This window comes from Zerene cesonia, chromosome 20, assembly GCF_012273895.1.
Source record: "Zerene cesonia ecotype Mississippi chromosome 20, Zerene_cesonia_1.1, whole genome shotgun sequence".
Lineage (NCBI taxonomy): Eukaryota > Metazoa > Arthropoda > Insecta > Lepidoptera > Pieridae > Zerene > Zerene cesonia.
Genome location: NC_052121.1, coordinates 2,942,886 through 2,961,007, shown reverse-complemented (window position 1 = coordinate 2,961,007; position 18,122 = coordinate 2,942,886). Strand labels below are relative to the sequence as shown.

The 18,122-nt window shown below is 31.4% G+C and overlaps 1 protein-coding gene across 1 annotated transcript in view; it reads right to left on the bottom strand.

Moving 5' to 3' along the window:
* The window catches only part of LOC119835127 (laccase-2-like), a 19,428-nt gene extending 2,352 nt beyond the window's left edge, over positions 1 to 17,076 (bottom strand). Inside the window, exons 1-4 of the mRNA XM_038359783.1 lie at positions 16,748 to 17,076; positions 15,852 to 15,951; positions 14,688 to 15,760; positions 5,855 to 6,034 (exon numbers count right to left, since the gene is read on the bottom strand). Coding sequence (XP_038215711.1) covers positions 5,855 to 6,034; positions 14,688 to 15,760; positions 15,852 to 15,951; positions 16,748 to 16,886 — 1,492 coding nt within the window. The 5' untranslated portion in view covers positions 16,887 to 17,076. The remainder of the gene's footprint in view (positions 1 to 5,854; positions 6,035 to 14,687; positions 15,761 to 15,851; positions 15,952 to 16,747) is intronic.
* Between the last annotated feature and the right edge of the window lie 1,046 nt (positions 17,077 to 18,122).

Here is an 18,122-nt window from a genome sequence, read left to right as displayed (position 1 = left end):
AGATTCGAAATTCAAATGTAATATTTTTTTATAATTAAGTGTAACAGTATTTATGGCCAGACTAAGTATATATAGATAGCATAGTCAGTAAAAGTTGAATAAATGTGCCTGTGGCAATAGACAAACTTTAATTACAATACGAAAAAAGATCTAGATAATTCTAGGCTGTCGCAACTAAAACACATGATTAATGGTTGTATCATACTCGTCATAATTAAAGAAATCGAATGGTTAATACCACTCAACCTAGTTTAGACCAGGAGTCGTGTCTTCAACGGGCACATTGGAAATACGTGAAGCTTAATACGGTTAAAATTAATTTAGAGACCAGAAGATGCACACACAAAACATTTGGTTATTGATACCAGTGTGGCGATAACAGTTCAGTTCTTTTTAACAGTTCTCTGTATGATAACAGCATAATTTATGGGCTGCCGGTACCATCACCTTGACAATTTTTTTTTTCATTATGTTTTAGTCTATCGAAGAACCTCCGTACTGATATAAATCAATAAAATTCTGTGTAGAATATGACACAATGGTCTATTAACAGTGTTTCAATTGTATCTTTTACTTCGAATACATTATCGTTGTTATAAATAACTAGCAAACTCGGCGAACTCCGTTTCGCCACCAGATGGCTTCGTTTTTCCCGCTTTTCTGTTGAAATTTTTCCGGAATTTTCTTTGCTATAAACCTCACGACGCCCGAGACCTTTCCAACGAATGCAAAACCGTGGAAATCGGTTCGTGCGTTCTGGAGTTATAGCGTCAGGAAGGAAAACCCGACTTATTTTTATATAGTAGATTGTATGGAGCGAGGTTTCGACATATATTTAAACGCATAAATTTTAGCTTTTATGCGGTGTGTTATGTGGTTACCGCGATCTAAACATGTATTCAGGACACTAAATACGTAATACATTTGCAATAAGCTTATGACGTAATGTAATATTATATAAATATTTCGGTTATTTATTACTTTATAAATTGAAATTATGTAAAGGTTAGCTAAATACCACAGCAATGGCTTACGTTTTCCAGTTTAAAGTCACAAATACGCACATAATTATATTTATATTTGTTAAATTTAATTCTAGAATAACTCTTAAAACACGCACATTATTTGAGATTATTTAATATTCCAATTAATCATAGATGTTATTTCTGACACGGTTAATTGCATGCAAAAACACAACAACATCCTGTTATTAATTGATTACAGACTCATATTTTATTTGGTACAGTTGCATAATATATATTGCATACAATTAAAACAGTTCAATCTCATTGATGTAAGTATAGCCTACATAATCATTAAGAAAAGTAATTACAATTAAAAATTAAAAACATAAAACTTAACACAATCTTTATAATACAACTTGGAAGATTGTAAAATAATAACATTTGTAAAACCACTGTTGTTCTATCTTGATGCTAACATTCTATTTCAGTTTTACGCTCATAAAATTGATGTAAAGATATTAAAATTACATTCATATAACATCTATGCACGCAGACTTATTTTAGTACAATCGCGTAACTATAGGCTTAATTATGCTCTGTACTGTAACAGCGACTTTTCCAGGGGTCATTCATAAGTCAGAGGTCATTACTTCCCACTCTATTAAAAATGTATCCACCGCCTCACTTTGTACAGTTGTAGCTGTACTTTGACTTACAAATGTTTTGAATATTCTGAGCTAATAACGTCGGTTCATTATCTCCTTTCGTACTTGGACAGAATATTATCACAGATTAATTTATAACAAATATAAAACAAGAACAAAAATACCATTACTAATACACTAATATTATAACGACTACATAGTCGTTATGTCGTCTTTATTGTTAAACGAACATTACTTCAAAACTTTTTCTATGAATGCCTTAGTTTTTGTTTAAATTAGTAGATATACTTGGTTTCATTACAACCAGCTCAAGAGTAATACGTTTTTCGTTATTTTTCTCATAATTTAAAGAGATGAGAGCATAGCAAATGACCAAAGGCAAGAAAGCCGTGATGCAAGTACCACTTCATTACAATCATGTGGCATTAAAATTCTCTTATGATATCAACGTATCCTCTTTAACCGACTTCAGAAAAGGAGGAGGGTCTCAATCTTCATATTTTTACAATTAACAAACAAAAAATCCTAACAAGAAAAAATATTTATAAAACAAAATGTTTCGACTTATGTTAAATACTTGCTTAATTTACTTAATATAAAATATGTAATTAACAGGTCTTATCTTTTAATACGTAGGTATTTTACAAAATGAATAACAATAATTTGACACACCGTACTAAATATAAAATACGGAAATTTGCGTATATTTTTATACATTTTATTATCAAGGGCAAATTCCTATAAATGTCATTTTGCTTTTAACTCAAATACGTGCCCAGGGATCATATTAAATATCTCTTCGCACATAATATGTAATGCGTATATCTTATTTCACAAATGTAACACAGCCTTTCGCGGATATATTAACCTCATACCGCTGCAATCAACGGTTATATACAACAGAAGATTATTTGTGGTTATATTATAATTATATAGTATTTGAAAGCAACGAAAGTAAACCAGCAAAACACAGAAAGAGCAGGGGATTACCGTAACGTCTTATAGCTACGATGCTACCAAATTATTTTTGAATTGCGAATTATAAACTAAAATGTTCAAATGTCATTCAGTTGTCAGTTATTTACTTTAGGCGATCTGTGTTTTGTTGATTTTAATTGTTAAATATACCGAATACATTAAAAGTGACAACCAAGGTATTATTATTTATTTGTATTATTTATTATAAAGGTAAAATATTATTATATGCGGTGGTGAGAGATAAATTAGTGGCATTGTATGTATGCCATCATAAGCCATTACTTTTCCATACTAGAATTAGTACTGCTTTAAGACGTCACTCTAACATCTTTATGGTTTCTGTGAATTAGCGAAAGAAAAGTCTTTGTGTATCACGTGATTAAATTCACGCGATTATTAAATTTCAAAACGTTTGTTGTGTTTTATTTAACGTTATATATGTTCGGATAGTGACCTGTCCGTGACCGCGTCCGCTGTATGTAATAAAATTATATATTAGTCGCGTTTAAATCCGCCTTTTATATTAATATTTTACATGAACTTTTATATTCAATTGAAATTAAATTTTATTGGAATGCACATACAGAGTTTAATTAACATTTATAAAAGTCTGATATCTTAGTTTACTCGTGTCCAATACCTGTTTAATATTCCTAGCTCTAACCAAGCTTGCAGTGTTGGAAGCGCTGGTTGAATATTTTTATGATTAAATCGAATTTCAAAGCCAATTTTATTTCACAAACAAATGTTCACAATGAATATACTATATAACGATTTATATTTTCTCGTGTCTAATTATACTCGAGTATTATACGTTTAGAAATTAAAAACTTGAACGTATTTAAACGTGATTAATATTAAGTTTATCCCTACGTTCACAACCAAAAATTAATTATGACTTAACCATTTAAATTAACGTTAAAATTCATTAAAAACGTTTGATTTTTAATTTAATACATTTCAGATTCTAGTTTAATTTCGAAATATCGTAAGTGGCGTTTTAATCAGATCCGCTTATAATTGGGTCCTTATTAAAAACCTGCCTCCATTTCAGTTAATGCATGAATAACTACTACTCAAACTGTACTTTATCTTAATTATACTCCATTGGTATATTATTATAATTTCCACTCACTACTCTCAGTGCCGTAATCAAAGTGCTCTCTAGAAAGTAACATTTTGGCCGAATGCAATTAGATACGACGCAATATATGAAATGTTATTACAGCTAATTAATTTCTGCATATATTCTATTGTTGTAATAAATAACAAAACGGAACGGAGCATTTACATGTACATTTAGTTCAGAAAATTTAAATTAAAACATAAATTGCATAAAAGACCATGCAATGTCTCGAAATATTCATACAAGTCATTTTCATAATGCGATGGATCCGAAACTTACGGGGGAAAATTGTTATAGGAAGCAATGAATCAAAAATAACTGCAATCATAAATTTTCAATAAACTCATACACGTCACGGAAATGGTAAATGGTCATATTCCCGAAGCGTGTTCTGAAAGAACTCATACCAATTGATTGTTTTGGCTGTAGAGAACACTCGTGTATATGTACATTTTTTATTAGACTATCAATCTTATCCGTGGCTCAGGTGTAAATTCATTTACTCCAATATTATATAGATCGAAAAACTGTGGCAAATAAACCTTATTTAGTCATTAGCTAAGTCGCGACAACTGTCCTTCAGTTTCTATGTAAAACATCCAGATGTGTTAAAATTATCAAGTACTAAGATTGTTAAACAATAATTTAGCAATTGTTTAGTGTTAAAATGACTACACGATAACAAAAGAATATCCAACACTCATAAATAACACCTTATTTCCCAACCTAATCGTACATAACCTTACAATAAACCTTCAAATTCAATAACCGCAGCGTACTATCGAGATAAATTAATTCGATACCGATTGACAATATACGTGGGTAGCCGTTGTTATTGATTTACTGTTTAAGCTAGCATAGCGTCGAAATTCAATTTACATGCCTGATACAACATGGCCGTTATAATATTAACCAGAATAATCCCCTCAGGCTTTCTATAATTAACTATGCTCATTAGGACGTATGTATTTATTTGAATTAGATGTTATTTTCTTTTGATGTTCTCATGAGCTATGAAGCATTACCATCCGTTGACGCATTGAATGTTATTAATTAAATTACTTCTGATCTTACAATCAAGGGTTCGCATGCGGTAATTTTTAAAATTTGCATTTAAGGAAAACCACAACGGCAAGGCAAAACCTTGCTACACGATGCCTTTAATGTCAATATCACAGGTAAGGTTATTAATATTGAAGGTTTGTACCATATTGATTGTATTAAAAACAAATAGCTGGACCAAAAAAAAGGTAATTAAAAGATAATCTTTTTCCCTTTGCATAACGCGTTTCCCATAAATCCATATTATACGTAGAAATTTCAAAGCAAGCGATATTCGCACAAGATGTGAAGAGTGTCAACATTACTTAACAAAACACAGCTTTTATGAGCATTGTGCATGTTGAATCTGACACACGTCATCTTCACTTAAAATGTTTACCACATGTTCTAGCTTTCGAAGAAAAGCCGTCACCACTTAACTAAAGTCTAAATAAATCTAATAACCAAAGGTAGACATCACTTTAACTGTGTAGGCTATTTCTTTAAATAATAATAAATTTGACAAGCGTTGACAATTGAAAATTTGGGATGTTTGAAGAGCTATAAATAGTGCAATAAGACCGCACATCTCGTTTAAGTCGTACACAATTTATTAATTATGAAACGTAAAGCTACGAATAAATTAATACCCGTACTCTCACTGATTAAATACAATGAACGAGTATTTATTAATATGTGGTATTTGAGGTGATTAATACACAAGCTGAAAGGTTTGTTATTATTCTCATTTATACAGCAGAAATTATTATCTTGTATTTTTATATTAGTCTATTCTGAAACCTTTTGATTGGATTACAGTTTAATTTTCAACATTAAAATTGGATTGTATGAAGCCAGAGCGTGGGAAGTTTGAATAGGTCAAACCTATGTTATTCCACTGCGAAGATAAATAATAATATTCTATTTAAAAATAATCCCTTGGAAAATTTTGCATTTAGAAAAATTTGTTTTGATATTTTGTGGCTTAGCGATCGATATGCTTTCGCAGATTCTTTTTGTTTCGTATTTCTATAGATGTTATCCACGACTTTATTTAAATAGGTGTGATAATATGTTACCTTGGTCAAACATTATTATTTCCACGGTGGAATCCAATGGGATATTCTTGACGTGCACACACTCCTCTGCATGACCAGCTTCAGAGGTACACAGCGACTCTGCAGAGACGTCGGAGGACTGCGTCAACAGCGGGGATTCTGGATAGGTAAAGCGGTGTCCATCGGTTTGGCCCCAACTCTCTGAAATTAATGTTACACATTAGCTATAGGTACCTACGACAACTGGTCTTCATGGTTGGCAAGAGATAAAAACAATAATATCCTACTATTAACCCGACGTTTCGAACACTTTACAGCGAGCGTGGTCACGGGGAGACTCGGTCAGGGGGGACACGCTCGCTGTAAAGTGTTCGAAACGTCGGGTTAATAATATAATGAATAAATCGCGTTTAAAATCCGTTATAAAGTTTTTAATTTCTAAATGCATAATACTCGCGTAAAATCAAACACATGAAAATACTAATATTCTACTAGTTTAAGAGTTTTCATAATTGGTTGTGTAGGTGAATAATCTTTATTTTATAAAATTAGTACAGATAATTATCTTCTTACAAAAACATCAGTTACTCCGCAGAATTCCCACATCAAACTATTCTCTTTCAACTAGCACAGTCTGTGTGAAAAAAACAATAAACATGTGTCATGCTACCCACGGTTGCCGTACGATTCCGGAAGATCAACGTGTATATAACTTCAACCGACTTTTAAAAAAAGGGCGATGTTCTTAATTCGCCTGTTTTTTTTTTGGGTTTGTTACCTCAGAGCATTGGACTGGATGAACCGATTTAGACGATTATTTTTTTTAAGTATGTGTCTCCCGTATGGCCTCCATGTCTCCGTTACTTTCATATAAATTTGATCGAATTTTGACAAAAAGAACCGTTGAAAGCAGTTTACTAAAGACATCTTTCCTCTTTCTATGTTTCGACGCTATATCTTTCTTTTCTTTGATAAAACACTCGCAATTTATAATACTCACCATTGATTTAGCACAAAATTATAACAAATTCACTATGACATTGACATTTTAAACTACAACCAAATTATACATGCTATACTCATAATTTATTCAAATTTTTAATTAGTCATTACGAGGTCGTATTCATTTTATTCGTTTAAATATAATAATGTAAAATAAATTATATTAACGCTACGCTATTATAGAAATCACATTCAACAGCCAGTGCATTTATATAATTATTTCGTCATATTCAATGAAATAATTTAACGAAAAGTCGAAAATTATTATTTTTTTAATCCTTTTGGTTTAAAAAATAACTAATGAATTAAAACATTTTAGTAAGATTTACATATTTACATCATTCACTTGAATTTGGTACATGATTTCATCTTTAAATGCATTCAAATAGAATGTAATTGTATGTAATTAATATCAATTAAAAGTATGTTTTGATTCGCAATACAATGCATTTGGTAACGTTATTCGTTACTCAATACGTGCTAAAACAATTTCTACTTGAAGTGTACTGTAGTTTTCTCACAAAGCACTCTATGGTTTCCTGTTCTCAAGGAAACAAGTGTTAAAACCAATATGCTTAGCCCGATATGTTTGTCTAACGTCATCTAGCCTTTAATCAATATTTACGGAGAATATTACGTAGCCATTACCCACCTTTTAGAATATAATATGCACTTATTATATTACGTACCATTCTGTTTTGTATAATTTAGTCTGAAATTATTAATAAATCTTTATATGTTTGATATCTAACACATTTAAGTTTAGTTCCATAACCTAAAAATACTTTAAACAAAACGTTAAATAGCATTTAAACGTAATTTTCATTAAAAAAAAATATTATTTTCAACAATGGGAATGGAATTTGAATTGAAAATAGAATTTTCAGCTTGTAAATTCTTGGAAGGCTATAAATGTGACACAATAGTAATTTTGGAAATTCGTATAAATTGCTAAAATAAAATGTGAGAATACAGGAAGGGACTAATAGCTGCATAAATAGTTATTACAAAGTTTTTTTTGTCAACATGAATTAGGAAATTAAAAACTTATTAACGGATTCTAAATGCGATTTATTCATTATATTATTAACCCGACGTTTCGAACACTTTACAGCATGGTCTCCCCGTGATGTAACGTATTTTTTTTTTATTTCTAAATGTACAACTGTAAAAAAATTTTAATATAAAAATGTGTAACATGAATTTGCTTTGTCAGAAATCTCAGGGTAATCTCAAACACATTTACAAAGTTATCCCGTTACATACCGTAATTAATAAAGGTGACAGAGACATTATTTTCATGCTTGTACTATATGTCCATCGATTATCGTCCTTGAAACTTTCTCTTGTTATAAGTTAGCCAATACAAGATACATTCAATTATTGGTATATTTTGTGACGTTGTTTCATCTTTTTGAAAGAAACTATGGAAGCATATTGACAGCTCATTGATAATAATTTGTATGTAGTAATACTAATAATAAAAATTTTACTGTCACCAAAAAAGGATACATACAAATATATAAGTTGTACACCACTTATAATTCAAGAATGGTAGAACAGATTATAACTCTTATTCGTTCTTAGTATATGTCTCCGCTTGGATTGGAAAACTTAAAAAAAAATTAAAAAACTTGTTATGTCTATCTGCGTGGAGCTGAGGCGAGCAGCTTGTCTGCTAGTTAGTGTAATTTTTATAGCAGCATGCTGGATATTTTATCGCAGCAAGTTGAAAAACGAAACGTCTACACGGACGTCTATATAATATACCCAAACCGTCAGTAAATTAAGTCGTATTTATTAATGTCTCACTTTTGTTAATCCAATATTCTCAGCTTTGATGTCTGATGGTTACTCAATTTGGCATTACAATCAATAACTATCATATATTTAATTGTAAGTATTATTCGTTCAAATCCTTACGAACATTATACACGTAGCAGTATGTTTGTTTGTAAATCGTTCTTTCACGTCGTAACGAAGCGATTCTATGATTTTTATGTCTGAAGATATTTAGGAAGCAAGAGTGACATAGGGCACTTTAACCACGGGGAAACATATCATAACCATGAGATACAATTCGATAAACTATGCGGGCGAAGTAGCAGGCCGAAATATAGTACATGATATAAAACATAACAGCTTCAACGTATTTTTATTCATTCAAAATATAATTCAACATTACGTAATAAACATCAGTTATTCAATTTCAGTTAAAGCATTTCCGTCGAACATTAAATCTTTACGGCCCTTTTGTATATTGCTGAGGATAAATTATTAGCAAATATTGCTGGTACTTGTTTTTGTAGAGAGCTTAAACATTGCTACTACCGTATAGAATTCAATAGTGTAAGCGTTTCGCAATAGCACATTACCACTGTATAATAGGTTTTTGTCTTCTTAATTGCACTCTTCACATTTAAATTTACTTGAACCATGTGTTGCACTGTATAACCAATGATTTTTGTATCTTTTTCCAAAGCCTTTTAATCGAGATTTATAATTCACAAGACCAAATTCGATTTCATTGCAGTTATTTTATGTAGATGACCCTTCGATGACATACTGCGGTACATATAAGGATAACTTAATATTAAAACTAGAAAATTATATAAACTATATACAGCAGATCTTAAAAACAATACATCACTTCTTGCATTCCGTACCCAGAGGGCAAAAAGGGTTCCTATTACCACAGAAAGCATACTAATATTACTGAGACATCGCTGTCCATCTGTCTGTCAGTCTGAATGTGATGATTTCTGATATTGTGAAATTTTCAAAGATGGTGTATATATGTTACTGTTATAACAACAAATAATAAAAAAGAGGTTAAGTAACAGTTAAAGTAAACTCGTTCCTCAAAACATGTATTACAATTAATAAGTAAAAAGTACTCTCTTATACATATATAATATCTTAGCATTGTCGATGATAAATGGTCTGTATTTCGCAAGCATATTTTTTATTTTTCCAATGATTACGCCAACCAAGAAACATTAGTCGCGGTTGGATATGTGATTATCTTTGTTGGTGATTACTTCACTTTCCTTATACACGCTTTAATGCTGCAATATTATACATTTATGTTATTTTGTAATATATCTAAAAACCACTCTATATTCAATCATCTGGATGTAATTTCATTATAGGTTTTCAGAAGCAAGACTGGTGCCGCGTTGGTTACGAAAGGGAAAAAAAAATTCGTAAAAACAAAACAAGCACGCGTCGCTCATTTGAAAACATGTGTAGAAATCGCCTCTTCAATATTACCCATGACCTATGAAATGAAATGGTACAATTGCATGTACGTTATTCATTAGTTAAAGAAACTATCGGTCGTTCATAATCGCTTACTACATAGCTAATTCGCGGGTGACATTCTCTTAACACAGCGCTTATGTCATTATGGTGATTTTGTTGAAATTACAAAATAATTGCGCCCTACTAACTTGCCGCTCATGCACTTGCATAACAGAAGCCGCAATATTACTATATCCACAACATTCCCTCCGTGTTACCTTCTACTTGAGAACAAACGAATTGTCATAACTTTAGCTGGCTTAAGTTTCAACTGGAACGATCTTACTTTGCGACGATGATAAATGTAACCGGTGTAGAATTTTGTATCTATTCTTAGTTTAAAAATAATATATAGGTAGGTGTGTGTATAAGTTAATTCTTGAGATGATTTACTGCAATTTGAATTATGAATTCATCTTTTTTTCGTATTTTAAATGTGATCATATACCTACGTAATGAAAATAGATTATTTATATAGTAAAAATACGGTTATTTCACACAACGTCACATACGTAATTAATAATGCGCTTGTTACCGTTGTTCTCAATCCATTAAATAATGTTATTCCAATAGTTCCAAGTTAATGCAGTTTAATACATTTTTTTAACGTATTAAAAATACGTATTACCTACATAGGTTATTATTGGGCTACTGCATCAAAATTAGTTTTTTTATAAATCTACTATTTTGACATCATTTAGTAGATAGTAGTAGTATTTCAGTAAATTGTATTGAAATCAACTTATATCTCTCTCTGGTTCAAACTAAAACGATAAATTCCTTCATACGTTTAGTCCTTCGCTGCAACAAACCATAATTTTGTACGTATATTCTAATATTAGTAGCTCAAGAGCCCGCGACAACTTGCACTTATTGTTCTGTGCCGCTACGCAGACAGCAATTTTCTTTAGTTTGTTCTGTATTTTATTCAAAACGTTTTTCGATTTATGAATAAAATCTATTAGAGATTAATGAAGTTTTCCAAAATTCTCTAGTGCAATTTTACGCAAATAAATCATTACATCAATCCGTAACAATGTAACGTGGATTGGAAGAGTTAATATCTCATTCAAGTACTAATAACGTTAAAGAATTTTATAGGCTTCATTTAAATATTTAAAAATCAATAAAAAGTACTATAAGGAGGGTAGGTTCTTATTATGATCTGTGCCAAACCGCTAAGTTTTATAATCTGGAATCGTTCTTATCTGTATGACAGATAAACTTTCAGCTTCTATGATTGTCGTAGGTTTGGCCATCACGCTCTTAGACTATACCGTTTCTAGTTACGAACTATCTAGTCCCCTAATCAACAGAACTTCACGTAAGATACGAAATTTACTTTATACAAACGATATATTCATTCAAGTAGAAGCTGCATTGAAACTTAAATAAAATTAGCGAAGTTGTTACATCGACTTACCTTATCTTACTTAAAACTTATACCTTTCATTTCCTAGTTTAAATAAAAACTTTTTATAAAGATTCATAGCGAAAGGCGTATCTTTATGGTGGTTTACGGAGATTTTATCTATTAATCCTTACTAATATTTAATAAAGCAGAGCGATTCTATGGTAAGATTCGTGTCCTGAGTAGGCTAGAGATTGACATAGTCTAAATTTACATGTAAAAATGTATTTTTCATGGAAATTTCATATTTCGTAATTATGTAATACATTTTACAATCAGTGATCTCTGAAATAATAACCTTTGTGATATTTTATTCATGGATTTTATGATAATAACTACTTTTTAGTAATATAAACAAATAGCTAAACTCCACCTAGAGAAGCTCTAGCGATTTCTTCAACTAAATGCCTCTTTTTCGAAGGTATAAAAATACTTGGTGTGGATTATTCTAGCTGGCTTACTAATAAATTGTTTTTAAACGAGCCGCGTTGGAAAAAGTGACGAACCAGTCCTAAACTAACACTGTCCTAAGCTTATCCGAACTTTTTCCCTAACATGAAAAAGTACATATATATCCTCTCAGTACATTTCATATTGAAACGATAATGTATGTCATATTAACGAAATTGTATTGATATATACATATTTTGGGTTCTACAAAGACTTAAGTAGTGAAAAATACATGTGTATTATGTATATACATTGTTTTTAAGCTTTCTACCGTTGCCCAAAAAGTCCTGAACACGTAATAAATAACCAAAATGATTGTAATCACGTTACTAAACGATTTCACTACAGCTCTTTAAAAATAATAAATCGTTGCTTTTCGTTTGAAATATTCTGTACATTATATAATTAGGAACGCTTTCGCCACAGTTACAACAATCGAGTGTCGAGTGATGACCTACTTTAATTCTCTTTGTAGTTTTATTTACAGTCTCATATAGCCACAAATATTTAAAAGAGCGTTCAGATGTATAATTTATTAGACGCTTGGCCCGGCTCCGCCCGGATATCAAGATTCCTGCTTTATCCTAAGGGATTGGTTGATAGGTTACTTTTTATCCCGATTACTATTTAATCGGGATAAAAAGTAACATATGACCCAAGTCAACTCATACCCTGTCTGTATACCAAACTTCAAATCAAAATCCGTTCAGTAGTTTCAGTGTGATTGACGGACAAACATCCAAACAAACAAACTGTCTAATTAATAATATAAGTGTGATTACTTTGATTAGAATAGGACGGGTGAAATAAATAACTTCTCTTCTCTCTCTCTCTCTCTTCTTCGTTATTTTAATCCACGCGGGTCGTATAACAAAATAATAAAATGAGAAACATTTAACTGGAATAAATGTGAATTTGAAATCGCAGTAAATTTTCAAATAGGCATTTAAAAAAATATTCAATTTAGTGCAAAGATGTAACATAAAGCAGCGTTAATGTTCAACCGACTTCAAAAAGGAGGTGTTCAATTCGGCTGCATTTTTTGGGTTTGTTACCTTAATTTTTTTTTTCCTAGGTGTTGCAATTTTAACTATTGTTTATTTGAATGCTGTTTACCCACATGCAGTCCTATTTAAAATTGTTCTAGTTCTGACAATTTGAAACTAAATTAGATTGATTGTTACTCGATAAAATCAAATACATGCGCTTCAAACTTTAAGTGCGCCGCTTACATAATGTAAGTAAAGTAAGGTATGGTTAAATATAATAAAATATTTATTTACATCAATAAAAAACTACAACATGAAAGAAATTTCCGTTTCCGTGACCATTTTATTTAGCAATTCTTGCAAATTGCTCTTTAGGGTGATGAAATAATTATTATTTTTATACTTTACGTAAAAAATCGAGGGCTTCAAAGGTGAGCAAACGACCCATTAACCTTTGCTTGATATTTTGTAAAGAGAAATCTCGTTCATTCTTCTCCGTATCATGTAGCTGTATATAAACTACATTGATATAAAGGTTATGTTAAAATATATAATATCACTGTCTTTAAAAGTGCGAAAGAAATGTATTTTAACGTTTTACTAGTTATATAATCTATATTAAGAAGTTAACCTCTATCTGATCTTCATATTTCTAATTGTTGTTAAGATGTTAAGATGTATTACAAATATAAACACCCACCCCAGGAATTATTTGTCAGTTAGATACATTAAACAATATATACTTAATTATCTCGATAAGATAAGGAGACTGCGAATTTAATAGAACACAAATTAAATATAATTAATTAAAATATTAGCCATATTTAATTTAAAATTTATACATTTATTGAAATCACTTAAAGAGAAGAATCGGTTTGTCTACAAATGTTACAACGTTTGATATGACCTTTGTATGTAATCAAACTATTTTTCACGTTTTCCAAAACGGCGAAAAGTGTTCAATATGTATAATGATACGAAGCCCTTTTTATTCGTTTCTTACTTTAGTGTGATAGACAATCGAATTGTCACATTAGTGTTTTTTCACCTACACAAATATTGTTAAGAGGAAACTTTTGTATTTTTGTATTTTTGTATGTTTGTAACGTTTTCACACAAAAGCCGAAGCCGGAGAGAACATAATAAAGTCAGTGATTATAGGCCGAGTAGGGTTGAGAACCTCCGATTTTAAGGAGAAAAATGTTTTTGGCGTTTAAAAAATAATATCGTAAACAATAAAAAAAACTACTCTCTAAACTTCTTTATCAAAATTTCAGTCAATATTTTACTAATGAAGAGCAATGTTGGCAATATGATCTACCAAAACTTATTAGTTGCAGTAGAACATATTGCACGTTATCATTATAAAGGACATATATATGTACATCGACAAATAAACTTACAAGACATATCTATCTTTAGAGAACCTGAGAAACTCATCACTGACATGACCCTCGCTTGAACCTTATATCTCGATTCAGCCTATTACATTTCCAACGTGTTTGGCAATAAAGAGTGAAATAAATTGTTTGACTCATCATATAGATATTAGTGAAAATCACTGATTTAGATGAATACCTACCATAAGTATTGAATTATAATCTAATTTAGTATTAATTTTGAAACGTATACCAAGCTGAGATATTTTGAACTTCTGTTACCATAATTATTTCTTTATATAGCAATTATTATAACTTACCTAATCGTTTTACGGATATTTGTCGAGTCGAGTAATTGAAGGGCACGTAAATAGTCTCATCTATTAATCCAGAGAGGCTTTCCGGAAGGTGACTCGATGAATGCACTTCATTCAAACACAACACATTGTCTTCCGTACACAAATCACTTATCACTGTTGTAAAATCTTTATCCGCTACAACATCAGCCACTGTAACGTGTTTTTGTAGTGTTTTATGCTCTTTATGATACACTAATTTTGCGAGACCTTCTAAATTTTCTTGACACGTATTATCGGCCACAACTTTCACGTCATAAACACCAGACATTTTATTAGCTTCCAATATAAAGTCTGCACGTTCGCCACGACCTAATGTAATACTATTAACATACACAGGAACAATCATATCACCGTCTAGTGCAACTAGGTTTAAAATATGATTTTCAATATAAAATTTAATCGAACAACTTTTTATACCGCCGCCGTATGCGAGACGGAATCTGTAGCGTTTACCATATTCAACATTGAATATTGATAACGGAGCGTTTGGTGATTCAGCAGTATTTCCTTTTCCATTTATTAATAAGGATTCTGCATTTGGAACTTTAGAAGTAATTCCAGCCAATGGGCCCATGGAATGTCCCCATTCTACCACAAAAATTGTATGATCAGTGGCGTCGATATCGTATAATTTCTTTAGAGGATCAAGTCGTGGCGATTGTCGGACAATTAAAGCGCCCGCTAGACCATCAGCTGCATCAGCAGCGGAATGAGCATGGTACATATGAGTGCCAGCTTTTGAAGCGCGGAATTTATACTGGAATGTGGTATAGGCTGGTTGGGGACACTGTGTTAGCATGGGTGTTCCATCCATAAATGGGGTTTCTTTCTGTGGTTGTCCTCGCCAATGCATCGACAGCGCATGTGCTGGTGCCCGATGCACAACGTCCACAACGAGAATATCATTTTGACACACGTGAAATGCAGGAGCCGGGAGTTCCCTGTTAGCCGAGAGTACTCCTCGGACTCTACCGTCGGCTGTGATGCACATCGGCGGACATTCCTTGCCTGCTTCTAGACAATTGCTACAGGATCTGTGAAAAAATAGCATTAAGAATAAACCGTGTATTCTTTTTTAAAAGAGCGTATTTTATGGTTTTTTGTTAATTGTAATTTGTAACTTACTTGCTATACGTTTTATAAACTTCTATTACTAGTTTCACTCTACATATCATCGGCCAATCAAGCTCATGGCATTCTCGATCACAGTTTTCGAAGTATTCCTCTGTAAAAAACAAATAATTTTTATAAATCTGCCCAAGATAAAAATATCAAGGCAATATTTTCCAAATAGCATTGATATTGTATCTAGTATCTTTCATAAGAACATTTCCCAAACTTATTTTTTTATATTAAATATCTTTCGGATTTTAAAATATGTCTGTCACAATGTTTGTCAATTTGAGATGGAAACCCTACTATCTCTTGCAATAGTCATTAACCAGCATCAGCTGAATGACAGCGGTATTGGTATTATGTTTAGTTTCAATAGTATACATGTAAAAGGTTTTTTGTTTACAAAAGTTCTAATAAGAAAAACGTGTTTTCAAGTTCAACAACTCCATTTGTAGAATAAAAAGTGTTTTGCTTAAAAATTAAATATACCGGTTCTGTGTGATTCAGAATTGCTCCTTATTTAAGTACGAGATGTTTTCGTTTTCGAAAATGAAATTAACGACAGAATGAAGTAGCGTATTACTATTTTATAATAAATCGACACGGAATCATATAAAAGAATATATCGTTGATAATTTAATGTTTATAAACTTTGTTGTGTATTTGTAAATTATCATTCTCTATTACTATGTGTATGATATGTTAATTTCTTCGTAAAATATAAATTAAGCCTGTAAATAATCTTACGTACTTAAGCAAGCACTTAATCAAATTGGTCCATATGTTTGTATTCATTATAACAAATTAAAAATGAATAATAATCGTTATTGTTGTTTCTGCATTTCTCTATTTTGTGTGTGCAATAAAGCATTAAATTAATAAATATAGTTTACAAATTCACGCACCTGGCATAGGCGTATAGTAAACAACCACAATAACACTTGCCAATATTACAAACAACACCAGTATCCTTTGCAAGGACATAAGCATGTAATTAGGCTTCTCCATCACTGCACACTCATCCACTTTTTTCTCGACCTCCATTTTATTTACAAAATCTTTATCGTCGACAGCGCTTACGACATTTTAATCGATTTGTATCGAATTAATCGGTTGTCAATAGCACACGACTACGCGAGTCTACCATGGAGTGGCGACTGGTAACAAATAACAATCACTGCGTGCAATGACCACCTTCAGGCTTTGCGGCTCAGGGCTCGGTTTTGGAAGTAAATTGGTAGGCGGCAGCTGAGCTCTCTCTGCCTTATGTAACTTATTGTGCAACTTTATTAATATCTGTCTGATTGTTGGCTGCAGATCACCGTTAGTTTGAAACATGTTTCGTTGCTTATGCAATTATATTAATACAATATATTATTAATGTTGAACAAATGTATGAGAAGGTCAGATATAGAATAGATTTTATCAAACCCTTTTAAAAATATATTACTAGAAAGTAAATTAACGATATAACGAATAAATATGTTATGGAGCCCTTATTTATAGCTTATCTAATATTTGTGTTCTTAACTCAAAAAAAAAATCCCCGTGCAATTATCATTCCCAAATCTCTTTTCCAAATTATAAATGTATTCTCCTCTCTAAAATATTGTGAAAAATCTAAGAACACACGCTTGCAATAAACGTTTACAACGTCTCAAACTTCCAATTTTATTTTTTATTCCTTTTAGGTAGTAAATTGATTTGATTTGGTTGGATTATCTGTACATATATTATTTTAAAAATGAGTTTTCCTTGCTATTTCACGATAGAAAAAAGGTACGGTTTGCCTATCATAGATTTAGGGCTTTTTTACTCTGTGACGGACTAATGCATCCAAATTTAAATTTTGAACCAAATGTGTGTCTACAAAATTATTGCATAATGCTACTTCCTGATGCGGTTGTTTCCCCACCGACCGGGCGTCCTTGGCTTAATCTACTTACAGACATATTTCTGTTTACGTAACGTCGCGCAAAGTACGCTCATACATGTTAACGAATAATGTGCATTGTGCATACTTTTATCCGATTCTATAAATATTTCGTTCACGATTAGTGTAAGTCATCCATAAGTTATCACCCCATTCTTACACTTAATAACAAAAATTATTTATTCCAGCAGGATAATAAATATAGGTAACGATTAAAATTGTTTAATATGTTCATAAAAATAACGTTCTAAATCGCTATTTCAATAACATATATAATATAACATACGATCTTTTCTCAGGCACGAAAAATATAATACTAGCAGCAGTTCTAAATTCTGATATAGGAA